Source organism: Macrobrachium nipponense, chromosome 17 (assembly GCF_015104395.2).
Source record: "Macrobrachium nipponense isolate FS-2020 chromosome 17, ASM1510439v2, whole genome shotgun sequence".
NCBI classification, from domain to species: domain Eukaryota; kingdom Metazoa; phylum Arthropoda; class Malacostraca; order Decapoda; family Palaemonidae; genus Macrobrachium; species Macrobrachium nipponense.
In genome coordinates, this window is record NC_087210.1 from 56890973 (window position 1) to 56907043 (window position 16071).

Sequence of the window (16071 nt, forward strand, 5' to 3'; positions counted from 1 at the left end):
GAACGCGTGTTTTACGAGCATAATGAATACCTTTAATTTGAATTTAAATAACCCATTTCTCAATACTTTCATTTTTTTTCACAATCTCTGGAATTCCGGTAATTCTTTTAAGTAGGTTTAATGAGCATTTCTCGCAAGTCTCTCTCTCTCTCTCTCTCTCTCTCTCTCTCTCTCTCTCTTGGGTACATAGTATCAGCCGCCTCCTAATTGGATACAAACATTTTCCCGCAGGCAACAATGCCACTTGTTTTCCAAGTCGGCAATTTAGCGCGTCTCATTGTTGCTCAAGTTGACTTTTGTGTCTAATATTCTCATCTTCTTCCCCGCCAGTTTTCCTTGCCGGGAAAGAGGGCGGAGCTTAGCCTCTGGAGGGGGGAGGGGGCCTCGCGGGGAGGCCTTTTATTGGTGAACGCCACCGCCATGTTGAAGAGTCACCCGGTGATTGGTCCACTTTCTTGCACGTCTTTGAGAGTATGTGCAACCGCGCCGGTGATTGGAGGAGAGCGAGATGGTGGACGAGGTAAGCAGCGATCACCGCCGTGATTGTGGTAATGTGCACCAACAACGACCACCTAATCGCCTGCCATTGGTCCAAAAGACTCCGTTCTAATCGGACCGAAAAATTGCACGTTTTGGGGTTGACTCGTCAACGCCAACTTTCGCAAAACAAACAATTTCCATTCGTTATCTCTGACCGAATCGTTAACGTCCACCGCCGAAGACCAACTGAACAGGCCCCAAATACGCTGACGAGGCTTAAAACGCATCTTGGACGAGTCTTGAAGAGCCCACAACAGCCCAACGCGACCGCTAAAAGGGGGAGTCGGCGCCCGGCCCTTCAAGAAGCGACTGCAAATCACCTGAAGGAGGAGACGAAGAATGGAGCTCCTTCGGGAGAAGAGAGAACCGCGTCTTCTGGACACCGCCTCCAGTTCTCGCTCAACCACCTCCTTTCTCATTGACGACATTCTCTTTCACAGACCAAAGGTTAGTGCGTTCTACTCTGATAATTGAAATCTTGCAAACTTTTAGAGGAAACGAATCAAGTATGAGAACAACATCGATATCAACTGATGCGTCTTGTTTCTGGAATAACTACATTTGATAACACGTCGCGTGTGGTGTGATTTCTAACGGTGGTTTATATATGCATGTGTTGTTAAGATTAAAATGCTTTTCTCTTCAGGAAATCTGAAGTTGTGCATAACTCAATTGGAAATCACAGTCTGTGAAAATATAACCTTCCGTTTCCTTCTGACTGTTGCGCCTCTCTTAATCCGATCGGTAAATAGTCATTACAAAAATTATTTTGAAACTTAATAACATTTTGCACTTCAGCGGTCTTGGTATAAAGTACGGTACTCGTGAAATGATAACTTTTCTGCGTTCTAGAAAGATAAACAACTTTTATAAAGAATTACCGTAAAAACAACTAACTAAATTACAACTAAATAATGTAATACCTCAAGGAAATTTTCCTGGCATTAAGTAAGTCATATAATTAACGGATATTATAACTTTTTCGTTCCTTGAACTCTTTATACAAATACATTTGTTTTCATTTCTTTTGCATGAATTGATCCATTGTATTGTCACAAAATCTAATAAGACTTAATCATTTATTTTCCCACCAATTTGACAATGCTAATTTTTCATAAAGTTGGGCTATTTTTAAATCGCTAAATACAAGTGTCCGAAAATTATAATCAAAAGGGATAAGCGGCCAGAAAAAAAACTATAGTCGCCGAAGACAACATTCGGGAAAAACTACTCTAATGACTACTACAACGCAAAACTTTAAACATTTGTTTTAGAAGACACCTCGTTCGCTTTAATATTCTCTCTTTTGCTACAGCGCCGCTGGGGTAAAAATATAAGGTAGATATAAACAATAAGGCGGAATCAATCCAAGTACGAAAATATTCGCTTACTTCGGAGAGTAAATAAGAACGCATTATCATTAGCAACATAAGTTAACGACTTTGTACTTAGCGCAGCAGAGCAAAAACGAATTTTGACTGGCGAGAATTAAAACAAATATTTCAAAGATTAGTGGTGAATATGAAAGACTGATGGATGTTTTCTCAAACAATTGAATGTGTCATTTGGAAATTTTTCAAATAATTAACGGATTGCGCCATTGGCTAACGCCTTTCAGCGTTATTCATATATTAGATTTATTGTTATTCTTATGAATCATTTAATAATAATAATAATAATAATAATAATAATAATAATAATAATAATAATAATAATAATAATAATAATAATAAATAATAATAATCTTATTATATATAATTAATAATTAATAATAATTAATAATAATAATTAATAATAATAGGGGATAATTAATAATAATAATCATTAATATTATTTATTATTATGTATATATTATAATTATTATTATTATTATTATTATTATTTTCTTTCGTTTCGGAATTTATTTTTCGTAATTTCAAGCACACAAGGCAAAAACAATTATAGATAACGATTATTACCATTGCTGTAAAATTTTGCAGAAACAATACTCTTTACAGGAAACGCCGAAAGATGGCTGAGGATCAGTAATAGAGATTGTGAATTAATACCATAAAAAAAGAAAAAAAATACTGCAAATCCGGCGGAATACAATACCAACATTATTTTCGATTTTCCTTCCAGATAGTTTTAATAACGGTGACGGTACTTAATATTATTATTTTGCTCTTTTCAACAAGATAATTTTTTTAATCACAGTACGTTACAGACAACCTCATACCACATCTTTATCATCGCCCTCAACTTATTATTATTATTATTATTATTATTATTATTATTATTATTATTATTATTATTATTATCATTATTATTATTATTATTAAAAAGTGAAAAAGAAAAAGTAACGAAATCAAGCTTACTGTCATGTATCACTTATGCCCTGAACAAGCCCAAGATAGCTATAATTTTCTCAATTATCAAACTTACACAGTATAATGCATTCATGGCCATCGGTATCTAGTATATTCTCTCTCTCAAATTTACTGCATCATATTTCGTCGAAAAACGAATTCTTTGTTGTTTTGTAAATAATTTTTTTCATTTGCCTGTTTTCTCTTATATTAATGTCAATATTAACTTCCAACTTCCTGTTCTCTTTCTATTATCATTATTATTAATGTATACACACACACTCATACATATATATATATAATATATATATATATATATATATATATATATATATATGTTATATATATATATATATATATATATATATATATATATATATATATATATATATATCATATATATATCGCTGGATATTAACGGCGATTCCCTCGCATTTTCCAAAATTTCTATACATTTTTATACAACACCTTTTCAATGCAACACACCTTGCACTATTTTTTAAAGGTAATATTATTATTATTATTATTATTATTATTATTATTATTATTATTATTATTATTATGTTGATGATGGTGATGTTGATGATTATTGTCGAAGTCAACATCACAATACTTGAATATGATTTATCAAAGAGTTTTTAGATTCTCGGAGACAAGTTTCGTTAAAACAGCCATTTTGGGGGACAGCGGTAAACGCTGGAATTAAGGACTCGCGGGTTTTTCAAGTGAAAGCTTCTGACGAGCAGAGTGATTATTAAATCGGATCATTTATTCCCAGAATTTAAATAAATAAATCATGTTCTCTTCATTCCCAGTATAAGTGGCATCTGCTTGACTTGAAGAATATAGGAAATTGGCACCGGGAGCAAATAAGAAAAATCTAGGCGAGTCACAGAAAGATAAATCATGAGACCAAATTAATTCATGGGTAAAAAAAATTTCTCCGTTGTAACCATGGTCTGTGTCGCAAAAAAATTTAATTTGAAAACCAGTATCATTTCCATATAGTCGTCCATTAGGGTCAATTTCATGTGAACTCTTCATAGCCAATTTTAGGTATTCATTTTCATTGCTTGGAAATAATGATTTTCATCTACCATCGTGACCATTAATGCTACTGTTAATGTGACATTAGGCTCGCTGAAAAACACCGTCAGATTTTAAGATCGAGTGGCAAATCTAAAGAAAAATAAAGCGAGTTTTCACTTGTACATCAAGTTGTCACTATCATCTATGATATTGTGTAAATCTAAAATGACACTCGAGATATGCATGCCGAAATATCTTTTTAAAGGATTACCAATTACAATCTTCATTCAGGAATCTACTTTTGCAGCCTCTACTTTTCGTAAGGGTAGATTGGTAGTAGATCTTTGCCAAAGAAATCGCATACACTAAAAACAGAAAAAAATGGACCCCTAGAGCGCTTCCTGTCTGGTTACCAGTTAACGTCCACTATTCGAATACATATTGCATTTTGCTCTTTTGAGAGTCCAAGACCGTATTCATATAGGTTCCGCTGAGGAAGGTAACCGAATCGACCCACCTTTTTGGCGCCCCCGTATAGCGGGGTAGTCACGTCAGTGCACCTCATGCGGCGCACTGTAGGCATTGCATAAGTTGAGTTGAATATAGAATTTAGGCCAAAGACCAAGCACCGGGACCTATGAGGTCATTCAGCGCTGAAATGGAAATTGACAGTGAAAGGTTTGAAAGGTGTAACCAGAGGAAAACCTCGCAGTTGCACTATGAATCAAGTGTTAGGAGAGGGTGGAAAGTAAGATGAAGAAAGAGAACATGAAAGGAGGTGCAGTAAAGGGAACGAAAGAGGTGGAGGTATAGGGGCCGAAGGCACACTGCAAAGAACCTTAAGTAATGCCTACAGTCCACCGCATGAGGTCCACTGACGGCACTAACCCCATACGGGGCAGGCATTGCATAAGGTTCTTTGCAACTTGCCTTTGGCTCATACCTGCAAACAATTTCGTTCCTTTTACAGTAGATCCTTTCATATTTTCTTTCTTCCATCTTTCTTTTCACCCTCCCCTAACAATTGATTCATAATGCAACTGCGAGGTTTTCCTCTAGTTACACCTTTCAGACATCTCACTGTAAATTTCCGTTTCAGCGCTGAATGACCTCATAGGTGCCAGTGCATGTCCTCTGGCCCAAATCCTATATTCAATTCAATTCAATTCAACATTTTAGGGGCCCAGGTAATATTCCACGTAAGTACAGAATTCAGAATCATCGGCGAAGTCACTTTGGTGCCAGACTCTTACCCTCCGCCATTCTTCGCTTCCCAAATGAGCTCATTTGAGGCGTTTCTAACATTTCTTCCCATGATAAGTTCAGATACTTTTCCTCAGTTATATTATTGCCTAAGGCAAAGATATATGATGCTTATCCCGTTAGTCTCCGCTTAAGCAAAATTCATGAGAATATGTTGATATGCTGCATAGAAAAATCAAATATAATAATTAAAACGATTAAATTGTTGGACGACTTAACTCATAATTTTATACAAAGATAATTATGTGAAGAACATCACCCCAACTTTTAATTTAATTCGTTATGGAATAGTTTCACTGATAACTTTTTTTTTATCCAATAAATCACCATCAATGAATGTTTTAATCATAACGGGAACTCCGAGGAAACTACTTTAACTTAGCTAGAAAAAGAGGTACTTTGCCTTCTTCGGCATCCCTGGTTAGAAAGTATGATTAACGATTATGTATTTATAAACCGAATTCTTTTTTGTTACATTTCTTTCCTGTATTTATATAAACAACAGCAATTTCAATACCAGGCCTTCATTTTATAAGGCACTAATGTCTTTTATCTTAAAAGGAAAGGGACAAGAGATTGACAAACTGTTTCTTAAATAGCACTTGAGTTTTTATAAAATCAACATCCGAACCACAGGTATTTGTTTACATGACCAAACAACGGTCTTCTTGCACAACATCTGTCCTGTCCAGAGGTTTTTTAGGATTCCACTACTATTGATATGCAGGATTGCAAAGCTTTATTGGTTGTGCATTGTTGAAGTTTCCTACTCGATATAATTAGGAAATGTTTAAAAGAAATGGTTTCGACACATGATTTGGTATTTTTTTTTTCAATTATGTTACACACACATATATATGATATATATATGATACATATATATGATATATATATGATATATATATATATATATAGTATATATATATATATATATATATATATATATATATATATATATATATATAATTGTATATTTAGTATATATAAATACATGAATTTTATCACACCACCGTGATTCATATACACGCATTAAGCTACAAATGTCCTTTAATATCTAATTCACTGTACCTCGCAATTAATATATTTTCATATATGTTAACATATATGAAAATATATTAATTGCAAGGTAGAGCGAATTAGATATTAAAAGACATTTGTAGCTTAATGCGTATATACATACATGCATATATTATATATATATATATATATATATATATATATATATATATATATATATATATATATATATATATAATATATATATATATATATATATATATATAGGATACCCCACCTTTTCATCCCATTTATCCAGTACTTTTTCAGTCTTCCTCCACTCTTGCCACCTAACAATTCTGAACTGGACGTTGTTTTCAACAACCTAACGTTGTCCAGTTTTCCCACATGCCCAAAGCATATCTAACCTGCCACAATTCTGCCATTTTTTTTTTTTTTCAACATAACTCCATATTCTCACCATTTCAATTATTCATATACCACACATACCACACAAATATTATTCATCTATGCAGTCTCAAAACCTACCCTGTACTTTGCCTTTACCAACCACACTGCACTTCCATAAAAGAGAGATGGCTTAGCAATCATTTCATGCATTCCCACCTTGGATTCCATAAGCCTTAAATCTTTCCCCAGTCTATTACCTACTGACTCTCAACCTTCTCCTGATACAAACACTTTCAATCTCTTTTCTACTTTCTTCAGTTTGTCTTGATCCCCCACCAGTACTGAGGCAGGTGCCAGCTTCAACTTCACCCTGTTTTCTCTGACTTCTCACAGAATTCCGTTCACGATGATACTGAATAGCCCTGATGCCATAACACCCTTATCTCAGACCCACCTTTACCACGATATGGTCACCTGTCTATCTACATGTTATATTAAAGGCTCCAAATCCATCGTAAAACCTTCAATCCCTCGTCCTATGCCTTTTCCACCGAGGTTATAACCTACCACAATTTGCTATCAGGTACTTTATTATACTTATAAAGTCTACATCAGATACAGTTTGAGTAAACAGGATGGGCCTAAATGACCTAAATTGCCCTTTAATCTCTGGCTATTACATGAAAACTTTTTTTATAGAAACCTTTATATATATATGATATGATATATATATATATATATATATATATTATATAGATATATTATCTATATATAGATATATATATATATATATATATATATATAATATATATAATAGATATATATATATATATATATATATATATATCTATATATGTAAAGTGGTTACTATATCTATGTGATGCAGCATTCAGCCTAGGTTTTTTAGGTGTGGGGATCGATCCCAGGCTACAGTCCACCAGGCCACCCAGCTGTAAATGGGCGCCCCCGACTCCTAAGGTCGATAATAAAGGGTGCGTGGCTAGTACCCCCACCCCTAGGATGTATCTTTCTTGGGCCAATTTCTCCCGACGGGAAAAGTTGTAAGGTGTACAAACAAACATATGCATATGTATTAATAAGGCCACATTACGTTTGGAAAGTGAACTTATGGTGAAATATTGCATGCATTCCTCATGTATTGCAAGCGCTTCTGCAACAAAGAATAGAAGGCTCGTCGTTTTCTAATCTATTGGGTGAGCTGTCACGTTTCTCTGCTGTGTCAGCACCGTTGACCATAAGCAGAAAAATGGTTGACAGAATGTTTTCCATATTGTTGATCTTTACCAGGATGTTATGGAACTGAATTCATGAACGTGACAAAGGTATGCAAGTATACTACGCCGCTGTCATCCGAAAATAAAACAACAAAATTCCTCCGGTATCATTAATTCATACCGGTTACAAGTCGAGAGATCTTGAATTAATTGTTTATAAATATCATTCAGTTTGTCTCGCATGCTAGGAAAGGAATAGTTATTCGAATATTCAATTTAGAGGGAAATCAAGTTCATTTGTTCAATATAGAAGGTTCCTCCTCCACACTGAAACAAGCGTACAAGAATCTCAGCTCTGACGAAACTCAAAATACTTGTGTACTAAAAGGACTAACTTAGATTGCTTCCGTCCTCTTGAAAGACAGTCACCCAAGGAGCCACATTCAGTTCAGTTCTGAGAAAACTCAAGACGGGAAAAATTCACCCGACAATAAAATAAAATCGAATATATTTCAACTGGAACATTCGAAGGTGCTCCCTCCGACCAACCTTTAATTGTTCCCCTTCTAGGAATGGTGGGCTTGTCATAATGGCCGATTTTAATCAATAATTGATCAGATCTCGTGTTTCAACTGCAACCATCGCCAACTTAGGTCCCACTGAACGTCAATCATTAGAAGAAATCCCAAAGCAGATTTCTCCGATGGTCATCGATCACCCGAGATGAATGGGTATCGAAGACCCCAATCCTTTCTTCCTGAAGTGCCCTCGGCTCACCTCACCTTCTGGCGCCGTCAGTTTCTCTCTGCTGTTTCAATTCTTACCTAAGGAAATTGAAAGGTATTCGGGGACAGCCTGAATTGTGTAAATTCTCTCTTTCTTTTGTTTCCAGCTGACAAGTGAAGAAGTTCTTCACATTTTTCTTTAAACATGCACGTCACCGATCAGTTGTGACGTTTTTTCTTTCTTTCTTTGTTGTCACGGCTTTTGTTCTGATTTCCGCGGTCACTGAGTTGTTTTGATTTTTTTCGGTACTTTACCTATGTTAAGCCAAAAAATTAGGTCTTTTCTTTACCTTGATCTAATAAATAATCCTAAATCATTTACGATGCCTAGGTATTAGCCATGTGATAAAATGATTCTGTTACGAAAGTAATGTAATTGATTCGGACAGCCAAACTGAAATGTTTATCCAGGACTTGAAGACAAATCAAAAGCAAACACACATCCTAGCAAATGAAGGGAAGAAAAAAAGAGAGAGAGAGAGAGAGAGAGAGAGAGAGAGAGAGAGAGAGAGAGAGAGAGAGACCCATTGGCTAATGCCATTTGTCACAGAGCTTCCCCACCGTGAAGGGACATATATAGTGTTACCTACCTTTTGTATTGTTGGGGTGACGGATCAAGACGTTGCCACTTCTGGCGTCTTCAGACCCTTCGCTCCGGGTGTCCTCTGGACTATTGTTCGCCCTCACGAGGGCCTCATGCTAAGTAGGGAGTTAAGGAGAGTTGGGGAGGTATTAAAGGGGTGGCTAGGGCAAGGGCAAGGGCGTAGGGGTAAGGCACTGATTCAACCGGCTGTTACGAGGTAGACAGACAGGCAGCGAAGGTAAGCAAGTGGAAAGTACATTCTCAAAGCTGACATAGTTACAAGATGGACTCCTGGGCTACAGAATTGATGACATGAACGTCGTTTGAACACACACACACACACACACACACACACACACATTCACACACACACAGACACACAAGTAATCTAAAATAACGATTTTCTGACGAAACTGTTTCTGTAATTAATGGTTCTATTTACAATCTACTATATTTCTTTCATCTTCCTACCCCTCCCCTCCCCTCATCTTCCATCTTCCCAAATTTCGAGATTTTTCTGTATATGTAATCATCCGTCAATTCCAAAATCAAAGTTAACAATCATTCAGTAATAGCAAAAGTCGCCAAAGCGAACAACCATTTATAAAAAATATGTACATCGCAAATTCTCGTGAGAATGATGATGGTTATAAAAACAGAAATTGACACGATTTTAGCATATGGATCTCCAAACACGTTTTTGAGCAAAAGAATAAATACGTTTAACGTAGCGTTTGTTAATGATTTGGTGTTTAATTTTGTACAATCTAATCAACTTAGGTATTTATTCAGTTTAATTGTTCTCGGTTTATTGTCATTTAATGCAGCACCTTTCAGACACATACGCCGTCTATTTACCCGTCTCCTTCCCTTTTCCACGAAAAAACTAAACCTCTCAACTCGACCACTTTACTTGGAATTTCTTCGGAGAGATCATGTAGCTAAGGTTGTTAAGCCGACCTTTAAAGTATGGCTGTTTTGTTCAAGTAATAATTTTTTCCCATGTGTTTCTTTGCTCTTATTCCTCTCAATTTGGAATGTCGTTCTCATATATGCGATACTTCGTCATTCGTTTCCGTTTCCATAAGACCGATTCAAAGGCTTTTCGTCTGATCAGCGCACACTTCTACTCTAAATCTTTCTGTGGCCTCTGCTTTCCCTAAACACACAGTTTTCGACACTATTTCATTGAGCTCAAGGAGACACTTCTCCCTTCTCATTCATCCTGCAGAAACCAATCATTCTACGACTGCGGGGTTTGGTACCGGTTTACCCCTATCTCCGCAAAGCTCTGGAATATCCTCGTTTGTCTCTTGACCCTCGAGATGAATCTTCGAACACGTGATTTTCTTTCTGGTAATTCCTATTCAACATATTGTAATTTCCCAATATAGTTAACTGTAAGTATTTAAATTTTGTAATACTACCTGAGTACCATATCAGCCCTGATGAATGACGTTTGTCTAGTAATCAATAGCGTGGAAAAGGTATGTATAATACCACAGCCAATGCCATTCATTCAAGAGGGCTTTCCCCTACACGCATACCGCGTCCGGGTTGCCTCTTGTGCTGTGCTTTGTAAGCTTTTTGCACATTAAATTGTTTTCTCTCTCTTTCTTCGATGTCATGCACCACTCTTCCTCACTTCCAACCGGACTGGCCTGCATTAGGGTATTACGTTGCCAGCACCATCGATCTTCGGCATGAAAATACAATACCGTTTAAAATGATTACGAAACTGCAACACTGAACCAGTGCCCCAGGCAAGAGGGATAAAGGGCACGCCTGTTAATCACTTATGCATTACCTAGCCGGAAGGAATATCGCCTTCGTTGAATGAGTAACATCAACGGAATGAATCTCTTTTTATCCACCGTTAAGTCTTTTCTAATAAAAAGGGGGATTGTACATTCATAACCAAGGTCCGTTACCCTCTTAATGGGTTACAGGACCAGTTAACCAGATTATCTGGATTAACTGTAAATAAACCATCACCCCTCCCCTCCCTTGCAGAGTACCCCTTCCTCTCCCATCCCCTCCTCTGGTCCCTCTCCTCTCGACCTCATTCCCTCTTCGCTCCGCCAACACCCGGTCAGTATCCACCTTATCTCCCCGATCACCCAAAATGAACATCCTCTTATCCCACGTTATTACTTTCGTCGCCGGTGTTTATTTGCGTGAAGGTACCAGGGACATCGTCGGCGAAAGAGCGAAATGGAATCCCAAAAGGGAAAGTCTGACATGTCACAGAAATTTCTCTTTCGAGAAAGTAGATTATTCAGTAACGCTTCTAATTAAAAAGGCTGGAAAATTAAAAGTGCATCGCTGAGCCCAGTCTCCTTAGACCGAATGCCTCCATTCCCCTGGGAGAGAGATTCCGAAGTCAGATCGCAGTAATTAAGAGAGTAAATATCAATTAGGGAGGTTTGCACTTGGCCTGGCCAAATCCCAAACACCTGAGAGGAGAAAACATCAACGGAACGTAATCCAATCCTCTTAAAAGTAGCTTGATCCCACTCGTCCCCTCCACAGAAGGGATCCGATATGCTACACTACAATATCATTGGAAAGGGTCGCTTCCATAAGGGCATGGGACTCACAATCACATTTAGGGACTCGCACACACTCTCTCTCTCTCTCTCTCTCACTGCACACACCTGCACTTCATAGCTGAGGGATGAGGGTAAAATGTGGAGGGCGCGGTGGCCGGTGGGACACAACCAGGAACAGAACGAAGAAGCGAAGTAAGGAATAGACGATGTGAAAACAAATGGGGGAACGCAAGTCCCATTTTAAGTCATTGTGAGCTGTTTTGAAACATGATCAGTCAATTCCTTAATAATGGGTTTAGTAAGAAATATAGTAACGATAATATTGACATCTCAATCCAAAATGAATGTCGTTTACAGTTCAGGTTTTACGGTCTCTACACCGTTGTGCTTAGTATGAAAAGTTAACAAGAACGGGGGAGACACAAAACCTCCAAGAGCTTATGCCTTTTGGGTCTGAACGCATTACCAGTTCCCACACTGAATCTTGATCCCACGTTTCTCTCTCTCTCTCTCTCTCTGAAACCAAGATGGACAGTATTAAGTTATCAAAATATAGTTAAAATTTTACCACAAGCAGATCTTGACGTAAAAGAACTTTAGACAATCCCTTATCAGCAGTTATTAATGGAAAATTTACCATACTTCCATCATATTTCAGAACCAAATGGATCTGTAATTTCAAAGTTTTATATAGAAAGAAGTTGGAACTACTGTTGGGCTCTTGACGCTCATTACTGGAAGTGCGCTACGAAGCCAAGATTTGCACATCATTGCAGCTTGGTATCCTTTATTCATCAATTTTTTTTTTCTTCTTTTTTTTTTTTGCGTATTACCCCACAAACGATCGTTCTGGTATTTGAGTATCTGAGTTTGATTTTAAACCCTCTTACTAGTATCATCAATGTTGTTAATGTTATTTTCTTGTAAGTAATGTCAAAAGTTTTCAAACTGTTGTCGTTCAGCATTTACTGCGTTCATTATTGTAGGGTACTATGGGTGTCAACTTGACCATAAGATTGTTGTTGGTTTGAGATGGATTTTCTTTGTTCTACGTGATTTATAGGTTAGTGCTTTAATATCTGTATTATCTTATATATTTATAGTGACTGGTGCAAAGGATACCTGTTATGCAACGACGTTTCGCTGGAAAATGTCTTAATGTAAATCTAGAATTCCGGATTTTTGTCATTTTTGCTTTATTCTTAATTCGCATAGATCAAAACCGCTCTTTTATTTAGATACTTATAGTGAGAAGGATACCTGTTATGCAATGACGTTTCGGTGAAAAATGTGACAATATAAATTTAGAGTTCCGGATTTTTCCTGAATAAAAGTTGACTCTGCTTTATTCTTAATTCGTGTAGATCAAAACCGCTCATTTTTTTTTTATTGTAAAAGCCTTTTCGAGTTACATGGGGTCTCCAATAGCTAATTAAGTAATATGGAATCCCTGTACTGGTTTTGTTATAAGAATCTGAAGGTTCACTGTTCAAAGCGTTAGCAACTCTCTCTCTCTCTCTCTCTCTCTCTCTCTCTCTCTCTCTCTCTCTCTCTCTCTCTCATCTCTCTCGTCAGCGCGGTCTCTCTCTCTCTCTCTCTCTCTCTCTCTTGCGTAATAACAATTTATCTCCCCATTAAAAAACTAATAAATTCTGTTTCCGTTCTTCTTACTAATATGTCCTAAAAGGCAAAAGGCCTTCGTGTGTTCTTTTGACATAATATGAGCGTGAACAAAGAAGCAGGCAATTTTTCGAGTGTTAGTTCATACAAGACCGCAATGTTTAGGAGAGACATAATTTAGTCACTAAAATATGTAGCCCGCCCCTTTTATGATAATTAAATCAAAAGTTGATTGTAAAAATGAGTAGCTTAATATATATTCGTCAGGTCACGTGAACAGCATATTTAACTCTACCGAACACAGAGAGAACACAGTGCTCCCTCGAACATTTCTGCTTTGGGGAGATCCACGTTGGAGGCCATTTCCCTGTCTTTCAAACAGCATGTAAGACGTATTCTCGCCTTATAAAAGAAAAACGGTTGAAAGCCGAAATAATAATAGTAGTAATAATAATAATAATAATAATAATAATAATAATAATAATAATAAGAGTACCTTGCGTAAATTCAGAGCCGTGGTTATATTCTTGCATATTATAAATCAACACTTATATCAATTACTGATATAATTGTGGACTTTTAATATATACAAATAATAACTTGAACATTCATATCGACATGTATGCCGGTTGTCACTCATTTCAAATAGTAACATAACTTGGGACGCTTAAAACTTTTAGTTTTCAATGTACCACCCACTAGCCCACCACTTCCCACATTGATTTTGTTGGAGTCTTGCTATGGATTTCTCTCTCGTATTTCATTGACGGACCTTGCATATACACTTCCCTCTTTCAAGAAGCGAGCCAATCGCTTCTTTTGTTGTGGGCCTTTCCCTCTTCTTCATTCTTCGCATCTTTTCCTGTTTCTCATTCATCCCTGGACTAGATGGAGACCTTTAGTGATACGCAAAAAATATATATTTTTTTTATAAATACTTGTAACAATTTAACTGACTTGTGTTCATTTGAGCTGCCAAGTTTTTCGTTTAATTATGGCATTTATTAGAAGGGAAAACTCTAAATACATTACTCTCATGCCACTTAATATTTTGGAATAATTCGGTTAAGTAAAATTCCTTTATGAATTTTTCACTTGATTAAGGTATGTGTGTAGCATGCGTTAGTGCATATGCAATAATTAAGTTTGCGCTTCCGTTTATGTAACTTAGATGCATATATATATGCTTCTACAAATGTTAGTTTAATATGCATGTGTGAATTAAATCCATACGCGCGAAATAACGTAGCAATATTCGAATCGGACCATCGCAACATCCATTCCTATTATGATTAGCCTGATCAGGAGGCGAACAGCAAGCGATAAAAGAGTCGGCCGTTGCAACGGAATCCTCGCACTGAGTCTGTCCTCTGGATTGACAGCTCAAACTATGGCCGGAATTCTGGCGCGTCACAGGAACCAGAAAATAATTTGCATAATAATGAGATGCATCCGGCAAATCATCAGTAAGATTATTATCGCCATAAAACAAACTTAAATACAAATGATATATTAATTTGCGATGTACATGACTAATTGGCATACTAATTACCCGGTTAGAATAATTACGCCCCCTTGCGTCTTCGATTCGAACTGTCACAGTTTCGAAGCTTTCCACTCGGGATTCAGTCGCTAAGGGAAGCTTTAGTTGAATGCGCTAGACAGTTAGCTTTAGTGCACAGGAACACAGAAGTGGACATCATTTCTCTCTTTTCCCTTTGGCGGATATATAAAACTAAGTTCTTGACTTATAGCGATGAGTATTTTCATTTTTTACTTCAAGCGTCATGACACAGACTTTTGAAAGGTCGTCCGCTGTTTATCCATAAGAGTGGCCTTAAGAATATGTGGACATGAAGTTACTTAATAAATGGAACGTGTCCCTAGCACAGCTTCAGGTTAACAAAGGTGTAAGATAATGAACAGCATAACTACCTTGGCCACCTTTTTAATTCTTCAGAACCCCCAAAATCTACAGCCCACGGAAGGGCAAAGCGTCAGCTACACGTCGCCGGCAATTCATCCCTTTCCGTCATTGCATTGCTCACATTTTTCATTTATCGTCCGTTAAATCTGTTTCTGTTTGGGCACGTGCGAAGTTGCGCTCAGTGCTCCACATTTTAAACATTTATTCCATTCCATCCCCATTCCTCACTGTAATGGATGGTTACGAGTATCAATTATTTTCGCTCTATTTTATTCCGTCCGGGAAAATCTTTTTGATCAGGAGCATTTTCATCTTTGTGAGCTTTTGCTCTTTTCGTTTTGCGCATCAAGGGGGGGGGGGGGGGGGGGGGGGGGGGGGGGTTGGGGGGGGGGGGGGGGGGGGGGGCTGTTCTCCATCAAATCCATGGCTTTATGAAACGCTTCTTCTTCCGTGGGTCCTCTTTACTTCCCCTGCCATGCTGTAATTCGAAGTATATCGACACGCTTTGTCGTCGCCTGTTTTAGTTAGCTCTTTGATCAATGCTTTATGGTTGACCTCCAACGGAGGGTTCAAGTCATGCAGGATACCTTTCTTTCTTTCTCTCCGAATGTCAGGTCACATGACTGTGACCGTCCGCCCACTGACATCCAGGGCTTACCGAATGACTTATCAAAAAATGTTATCAAATATCTCACTTACAGACTTCTTGAATAGCCTACAAGAGCAGTCAACTTTTATTTGATTATACAGATAAAAGTTTTATTTGATTATAAAAAATAAAA

General features: G+C 37.2%; 1 protein-coding gene across 1 annotated transcript in view; it reads left to right on the forward strand.

The window, feature by feature from the left end:
- The first annotated feature begins 541 nt into the window (after positions 1 to 541).
- LOC135196042 (brain-specific homeobox protein homolog) overlaps positions 542 to 16071 on the forward strand; it is a 44956-nt gene continuing 29426 nt past the window's right edge. The window contains exon 1 of the mRNA XM_064222514.1: positions 542 to 987. Within this exon, the coding sequence (XP_064078584.1) occupies positions 880 to 987 (108 nt within the window). The 5' untranslated portion in view covers positions 542 to 879. The remainder of the gene's footprint in view (positions 988 to 16071) is intronic.